At 40.2% G+C, this 8,269-nt stretch overlaps 1 protein-coding gene across 1 annotated transcript; it reads left to right on the top strand.

Moving 5' to 3' along the window:
* The first annotated feature begins 383 nt into the window (after positions 1–383).
* Positions 384–5,958, top strand: brf2 (BRF2 RNA polymerase III transcription initiation factor subunit). The gene is made up of 4 exons (XM_005934632.3): positions 384–707; positions 1,951–2,010; positions 2,113–2,434; positions 3,562–5,958. Exons 1-4 carry the CDS (start codon positions 560–562, stop codon positions 4,394–4,396), a joined length of 1,365 nt encoding a protein of 454 aa, XP_005934694.1. The 5' UTR covers positions 384–559; the 3' UTR covers positions 4,397–5,958.
* The last annotated feature ends 2,311 nt before the right edge of the window (positions 5,959–8,269 follow it).

Here is an 8,269-nt window from a genome sequence, read left to right as displayed (position 1 = left end):
TTGGCTACAGTGACTTACACCCACTGCTTGAGTGGTTTATAGACAGAGGCCACGATGCACCCCTAAGATGGTCTGTTAGTAACAGCATTTAATTTAATTTAATTTTTTTTCTTTTTAAAGACTGTATATAGGTAAGTTGTAAACGTGATGTTATATTTTCGTATTAGGCTGTGTGGCGATGCATTTTAATGAGCACTTATCCAAAATTTCCGGGGTCGTAAAACCCGTTGTTTGTGTTTCAACCATCATTGGTTTCAACAGTGTTTCTGTTATGAATAACTCACCCCCGAGGGTCGGCCTTGTGATGTTTTTTTAATCGCTTACATAAATGACGAATTGGGCGAGCGGAACCTTGTAGAATCCGAACCTTGTTTCTATCCGGACACATATTATTGGGCTCCTTTCTCGCGACCGGTCGCTTAAGCGACGTTCATTGGTTGTTGACAGTTCCAGGTTAGGAACAGGATGTTGTGTGTGTGTGTTGCAGGTGTTCCTATCAGTTTAGTACCCGTTTCATACCTTTAGCTGTCCCTCAGGCGGCAGCAGCTTCACTAAGGTAATGTCTGCTGCTGGTATGCGCTGTCCGACCTGCGGTTCCACAAACATTGTAGACGATGACCTGTACTCTCAGGCTCAGCTGGTGTGTGTGGACTGCGGCTCTGTGGTGTCCGAGGGAGTCCTGGCTAATGATCCAGTGGGAGGTTCAGGTACGAAAATGAGACTGAAGTCAAGTCTGTCCCGTTAAAAGACCGTGTTAAATATGAGTAGTTTTTTTTGTTTTTGTTTGTTTCTTTTCATAATTTTGTTTGCTGAGCTCACCGAGACAAAGTACTGATAGTAAGCGGGACCTGTATGTGCTCCCTAGTGGAGAAATTATGTAATGACGAGGCTTAATTTCCTCACAGTTAGAGATTTCTTAGATATAGATTCAATAAGGTTCTGGAAACATTCATCATAGATTTTTGGTCTATATTGATGTGAAAGCATCATACAGTTGCTGCAGATTTATCATCTGTACTTCATAATGATCATCTCAAATGTTCAAAGGTGCTCTACCGGACTGAGATCTGTGAGTACAGTGAACTCATTTTCAAACCAGTGTTACACTGTGGTTATAAAGGGACGGGACATGGTCAGCAGCAATACTCAGGTAGACTGTGGTGTTTAAATGATGCTAAGCTTGTACTAGTGTGCAAAGAAAACATGCCCCCACACCACCATCTCAGTGAATTTTAGCCTGTTACCTGTTCCAGAGTTTCCAAAGATGCTCATCTGCATATCTTGAAGTTGAGGTTCTGTTTCCTTCCTATCAGTTTGAAGCAGCCTGGTCTTTCTCCTGTGACCACTGGGGTCAAACAGGGCATTTTCGACCGCTGCTGCTCTGTTGTTCACTGGTATTTTCTGTCTTTCAGAAAATTTTCTGTAAAACCCTAGACATGGTTGTGTGGGAAAATCCCAGGAGATCAGACATTTCTGAAATCCTTTAAATCACATTTCTTACTCATTCTCATGACTTCAGCAGGTCATTTGACCATGTCTGCATGCCTAAATGCATTGAGGGGCTACCATGTGATTGGTTGAATTGATAATGATGTTTATGAGCAGTTGGACATGTATGGCTAAAAAAAGTGTCAGGTAAGTGTAGATACATAATTTGAAATTTCTTAGCATTAGTCAGGCCGGTTTAATAAATTTGTTCTACTGGGGAGGTTATGTAAAAGGTTATGTAATGTCAATAAATGTAGATTTTTTTTTTTTTTTTGCTGCTGACATTGACTACTAACTTCAGTACAGGGCAATGACTAGAAGGGCACTTGAAGATTGTAAAGCATGTAAAGTAAGTCCATATGAATGAAATTTATGACCCTCTACTGCTGAAGGAATGGTAGATCTCTCTCTTTACATTTAATCACTTTTGGACTTTGCCTTGATTATTTTCCCCTCTTGCAGATGTCAGCTTCAGTCGAACCACTGCTGTTGCCAAAAGGCCGTGCACAAACCTGATAAAAGGTGAGCTCTTGCCCTCCAAAAGAAGCTTTTCCTTGTTACTTCAGTGTAATTCAGTCCTGTTGCTTGTGCATTTCCTCAAATGGATTTGTTTTACACCTACAGGTCAGCAGCGTGTGAAAGCCATATGTCGGATTCTCATGGTCAACAGGGAGATTGAGGATCTCTCACAGACATATTACAAGATGGCCTATGAGCATAAAGCTTTCCTCAAAGTGAGCCTTCAGAAGAAAGAGATTCTTACTGGTTGCTGTGTGCTTCTAAGCTGCAGGCAGCTCAATTGGCCCATTACTGTGGGAACCATCAGCTGCCTGCTGGATGCCGACTCGATGGCGGTGGGAGCGATTTATCAAGAAATGGTCAAGAACCTCAGCATCGAGGCCCCGATCATCAACGTCACTGATGTAATAGAAGCTCACTGTCATGAGTAAGTGAAGAACTTACTGCAGCTTTCAGTCCTAAAATGCTAAGTAGGTATTTCAAAACAACTAATTTATTGCAGTTGTAGAAGAGCAACAGTTGTAGGTCTTCTAACTGAGACCTACAGTGGTGATGTAATTATTTGATTCCCTGATGAATTTGTTAGTTTGCTCACTTCCAAAGAAATTAACCATCTTTACTTTTTAAAGGAGACAGAATATGAACCAAAAATCCTGAAAAACACATTACATAAAAGGTAGAAAATGATTTGCAGGTCATTGAGTGAAATGAGCATTTGATCCCAGAGCAAAACAGGACTTCATAGCTTTGTTGACAAGAACAGCAGGAAGACATTTCTTGTAGTTAGTGTTTTAGTTCACTCCTCTTTACAGAAACTTTTAAGTTTCTTGGCTGCTGCCTGTTAGCTCGAAGCCTCAGCTCCCTCCACAGATTTATCTGTAGGACTGAGGTCTGGAGACTGGCAAGGCCACTCCATGACTTTAGTGTGCTTTACCTTTAGCCACTTCTTCGTTGCCTTGGCAATAAGTTGCCATATTTAAAGTTTTGGCCAAGGGAAGGAGATTCTGAGATTTCGTGGTGCATGGCCCTGTCCATTGGCCCCTCGATGTGTCGTCCTGTAACCCTTAGCAGGAAAAACTGACCCAAAGCTTAATGTTTCCACCTCCGTGCTTGACTGTGGGGATGGTGTTCTTTGGGTCATACTCAGCATTTCTGTTCCAAATACGGCATGTTGAGTCGTTTTTTGTGCAGTCATACCGATAATTTAGTGGTAAGTTATCCTTAGTTATAGAATATGTAGTTATTTGCTTTTATTTTAAAAACATTTTTGGCTTACATAGTTTTTTTTACTACTTTAGTTCACTTAAAAAGCTGATTTTGTTTTTCCACTTGTTTAACATTCATTTCTCTCTTGGCCTGCCCTGGTTTTAAAGGAGTTTCTTGTTTCAGCGTTAAACCTCGATTAAATTTTAAAACCCATTTCATTGGAGTTACTTGAGGTTAACTGTGTTTATCTGAAAAGCTGATTGTTAAAATATAAAACTGTCAGTGCTCTAGATGATTTACCAGCTCAGTCTTTATCTCAGATTTACTGGGAGCATTTCTCTTTGACAGATACAAAATTAGCTCACTTGATGTTCCTGAAGAATTGGCTGAGAATTCGAGGGACCTGACCAAACGAGCTGTGGCCCTGGTAGAGCTGGCAGCAGATTCCTGGATTGTGACTGGCCGTAAGCCCATCCCCATAATGATGGCAGCGACGTATTTGGCCTGGCAATCCTTAAAACCCAACAAGCATCGCCTGAAATTCTCCCTGGACAAGTTCTGTCAGGTTGCCAAAGTGAAAAAGCTCAAGTCTGCTATGAAGAGAGTAGCTGAAATCAAAGAGGTGTTGTGTAAGCTAGGCAAGGAAATACCCTGGGTCAGGGAAACAGTGACACCGGATAATGTTATTCAGCTGGTTGAATGCATTCTGCAGAACAGGTACGCCCTGCTAAGAAGGGCTATGAGAACCCACGAGGACGCTCTGTTGGAGGAGAGTCAAGCCAGCTGTGCTGAGGCTCCACCTGAGGGGACTGCTTCCTCCCAAATCTCTGAGTGTGCAGATCAGACTCCAATTACGTCTTTTGTGAAACAAAATGGGTCGAATTCTGACGGGAAAGAGAAGCCAGGAGATGTAGACTATAATCCACGTGTACTGCCAGAGCACAGCGACACTCGGGAGAGTCAAAATCCACCTCCAAACTGGGGTAAAAGAGTTCTGTTTGCTCCTCCATGTGTCATTAATGCTAAGAAAAGGAGAGCGGTGCAGCCTGAACACACGGATGTGACTGGTGATGAGGAAATCTCTGACAGTGAAATTGACTCATACATTCGCACACCTCAGGAGGCTCGAGACTTCGCTTTAATGCAGCAGATGCTGTCTTTGTCTGACAGTGCTAAATCATAACCGAGCCCAGTGACTGGTTCTTCAGAGATGGCTGGCATATTTAAGTTTATGTGCACTTTCTTTTTTTTTTTTTATGACTGTTGAACTCAGGATGCAGACATTTTCGTTGGCTTGATTATATAACCTATTCATCTAATTTTGTACAGTCTACATAAGGGGCTATGTCTTTTGTGTTTGTACTTTAAAAAGCTTCACTCAGCACTTGAAAGTGTAGCATGAGGAAGTTAATGTGTGTAAATATTTTGTTTTAATGGAAATGTGATTAAAGCAAAGGCCTGATTAAAAGGATGCACCAACTTCACCGTGTACATTTTATGATTTTTGGATGGCTTTTCTGTTTGTTCTTTTATATTAGAGCTCTTATCAGTGAAATAACACATGGCTATAAATAGAGCAATTACTGCTGAGTCCACAGCAAACAAACATAAAGAAAGTAATAAACAAATGTAAGTGAAATCTAAGGATGTGTTTGAGTAGAGCTCTGGTAATTAGTCAAATATACACTCACCAGCTATTTCTTTACTTACACCTTGCTAGTACTGGATTGATCCACTCAAATGTCAGATTTATTAAAGCAGAGCTCAACGGTTTTGTGTAAGAGGAAAATGTTTGAAATACTTTTTATTGGAACTTGTTTGTACATTCTTCTATCTTTGATAGCAGTTTCCATTTCAAAGGTCCTATTTGGGTTAATCCATGAGGGGATTACCTGCAGGTGAACTTCCCAAAACAATCGGCTTTGTTGCTATATTGAGAGAAAGTTCAAAAGTATAGAAGTAGCAGACATGCATTTGCATTCTCAACCTCTGTTGGATTTCATTAAGTATTTACTTCCTCTTCAACATTTGTAGTGATGAAGATAGACCTCTAATGGTGCTTTTGCACAGGACACTGCATCCTCTTTACTTGCTGCTTTATTTGGTGCATTGTTTAAGGACGCTGTAAATAACAAAGCAAAATAGTCAGGTTTTAAAACTAATACTGGTATTTTTTGTTCTGTATGAAAACTGTCTATTCCTCATTGCCCTAATTAGAAGCTTTAGAACAGCAACTGGCCACTTCATTAGTTACACGTTGCTGGCACCCAGGTGAACCTTTTGCCTTCAGAACCTCCCTAATGCTTTGTGGCATAGATTCAACAAGATGCTGGAAACATTTCTCAAATTTTGGAGGCTATTTAAAAGCTTATCGTCATGTTCAAGAAGACTGTGGTCCTAAAGGGCTAGACATGGTCAGCAACAACACTGAGGTGGGTTGTGGAGTTTAAATGATGCTCAATTGATATTAAGGGATCCCCACACCATTACAGCACCACCAAAAGGTTGAAGCATGGTAGAGGCATGTTTTTTATGATGAGAGATCAGATGAGGTAGCACATTTTTCCAGTCTTGTCATGTCCTGTTTGAATTGTAGCCTCGGTTTTCTGACCTTAGCTGTCAGGAGTGGCACCGGTGTGGTCTTCTGCTGTTGTAGTACATCTGTTTCAAGATGCTCTTCTGCATATGTTGGTTGTAACAAGTTCTTCCTATAAACTTACCATTCATGTTTATTAAGTTGAATTGGTTTAACTGTCCACCTCTGACTTCTGGTGTCAACCGAGAGAACTGCCACTCACTGGGTATTTTCTCTTTTTCCGACCAATAGTCTCTAAACCCCAGAGATGGCAGTGTGTGAAAATCCCAGTAGGTCAGTAGTTTCTGATATACTCTGAAATAGCAGCACTAGTATTAATGCTACATTTAAAGTCACTTAAGTCGCCTCACTTCTTCATTCCGATGCCCAGTTTAAAGTTTAAAGAGCAGCTGAACATGCATTGGGTTTAAGGTCTGAGTATGACTCTGGTAGTTCCTAACATGTGATCCAGTTTAATAAGATCAAATTTCTCACACTAATGGACACCATTTGATAGAGCTTTCTTCTGCATGTTATGTATGAAATGCCTCATATATCAGATGGACATGGAAAGAAACTCGCCCGAACATCAAAACCATAAATTTCAATTAATTTTTTTCCCCTGACAGACCATTTTTGTGACAACATCACAAATTCTACCTGAGATATGAGACCTGTGGAGTATAGTAAGCCCTTTTTGCTGAAGTCATGTTGACATATTGAAGTACATTCAGGTTGTGTGTGTCCTGTCTCTTTGTTGTATGAACTACAAGGATTTCCTTAATACAATAAAGGGACGCTTTAAGGTTACCACTAATATGAGCATTTCCAACTATGAGGAATCTGCTGTGGAAAAAGCCTGTTGTCCTGAGGCTACATTGTGTTGAGTAAACGTCCAATTTTCGTTTCACTTCAGTGAAAAAGTTTGTTGAAACAGGAAATATCTGTTTGAAAATTATTGTTATTGAACACAATGCGTCTTAAAACTCAAAATTCCCACAATACATAATAAAAGATTCACATAAGTGGCAAACCTGAGAACTTAAAAATCAAACCCACAAAATAAGTGCCCAAAACTGGGGTTCCTCTTGTAGTGTGACTTCAAAACTCAGTCAGTCCTCATAGATGTATAAAGAAATAATCCAGCTTTACAGCTTAAAAAACTGGTGTTGAAGTGGGACAGAGTGATCTGGAATGACGTTCTGGCATTTTCTGCTAATTATGACTTAAATCTGATTGTGTGGTTAAATACATAATAATACAAAGCACCATTATGTTTCCTGTGCTGCAGCCTGGCAGTCTTTTCAGCTGATCGCACTGAGGTACTTGCTCAAATTAAAAAGTGGCATCCCACGGTCCTGCTTGCACCCTCTGCGCATCCTGTTTTCCTTCTTATCCCCTTCATGCTTTCATGCACACAGATGTCACAGCTGATGTGGAAATTCTGTATTATAGCCATCTAACAAGTCCTGAAAAATGGGAGCGCGATAAAAGAAATGTGTATTTTCCATCGAGAGAAAGCCTAATGTGTGATAATATAAAGAACTGATGTTAGAGGACAGGAGAGGAAGATGAGAGTTAATTTATGTTGTGAAAACACTTGGAAAAACAAATTGAATTATAATCAACTTGTGTTATTCCAAGTATGAAAATTTTAAGCTGTTTAGTGAATGCTAAACAGCTTACTTGGCAGTGAGCACTGAGATGGATTGGTAGAGCTAGTGGTAGGGTGCAGACAACCAAGTAAAAAAGGTAAAAGAGCATGTATAGAATTTCTTTTACTTATGTATTAATCACATTATTTTATTGTATGATGCCTTGGTGCCACTGGATTTTAACATGTCTGACACCCATACTGTAAGACAAATGGTGGGGGTGTAGTAAGGAAGTTGGGGGGAAGCAGACCACTCCACAGGAAGAGTCTTTTGTCTCTTCGAGGACTCTGGGAGGTAGCAAGGGAGTGTGAACCTTAAGGTGTGAAATAGCTGTGTACTGCCTTTTGTTCCTGGAGAAGGTATTTAACTGAGAGCCATGCTAGGCTCAGAGAGACTCTGCCGACCCTGCCCTGCGGTCATGCTCTCCACAAGCTTGGTTTTCTGTTCTTTGTGTGTTTGGATTAAAGAATGTTAGCTACCGCTCACTGCTCGTCTGCAGGCTTCATTTAAATGGAAAACTTCCACAACAACAAGCATAAATGTGGCTTTTCTTTAAAGGAAAACAATCAAAGAAGAGTTTGCTGTTGTCTGTTGATGACAGGCACCTTTAAGTGAAATTCATTATAGATTATTTTTTATTATTAATGATTGATCAATTTCAGCAACCGTAGCGGTTATCAATTTAAATTTATGCTGGTCATGCTTTTTATTTTCACTCGTAAAATGCTATCTTTTATATTAATTTTGTACTTGGTGAGAATGCTGCCATGATAGCTCGTGTAATATTCTTAAATGTTGTTGAATAAATTGTCTAAATCCAACCCCC

This window comes from Haplochromis burtoni, unplaced genomic scaffold, assembly GCF_018398535.1.
Source record: "Haplochromis burtoni strain Fernald_Lab_line unplaced genomic scaffold, NCSU_Asbu1 Contig_182, whole genome shotgun sequence".
NCBI lineage: Eukaryota > Metazoa > Chordata > Actinopteri > Cichliformes > Cichlidae > Haplochromis > Haplochromis burtoni.
The sequence above is the reverse complement of the archived record's forward strand: the minus strand, read 5'-3'. Positions and strand labels throughout refer to the sequence as shown.

What these genes read in the sequence shown, in the direction of transcription:
- brf2 (XM_005934632.3), top strand. Translation starts at nt 560, where the DNA reads ATGTCTGCTGCTGGTATGCGCTGTCCGACCTGCGGTTCCACAAACATT. An exon ending in GTGCACAAACCTGATAAAAG is followed by an intron (nt 2,011 to 2,112) that starts GTGAGCTCTTGC and finishes TTACACCTACAG; the next exon opens with GTCAGCAGCGTGTGAAAGCC. An exon ending in ATAGAAGCTCACTGTCATGA is followed by an intron (nt 2,435 to 3,561) that starts GTAAGTGAAGAA and finishes TCTCTTTGACAG; the next exon opens with ATACAAAATTAGCTCACTTG.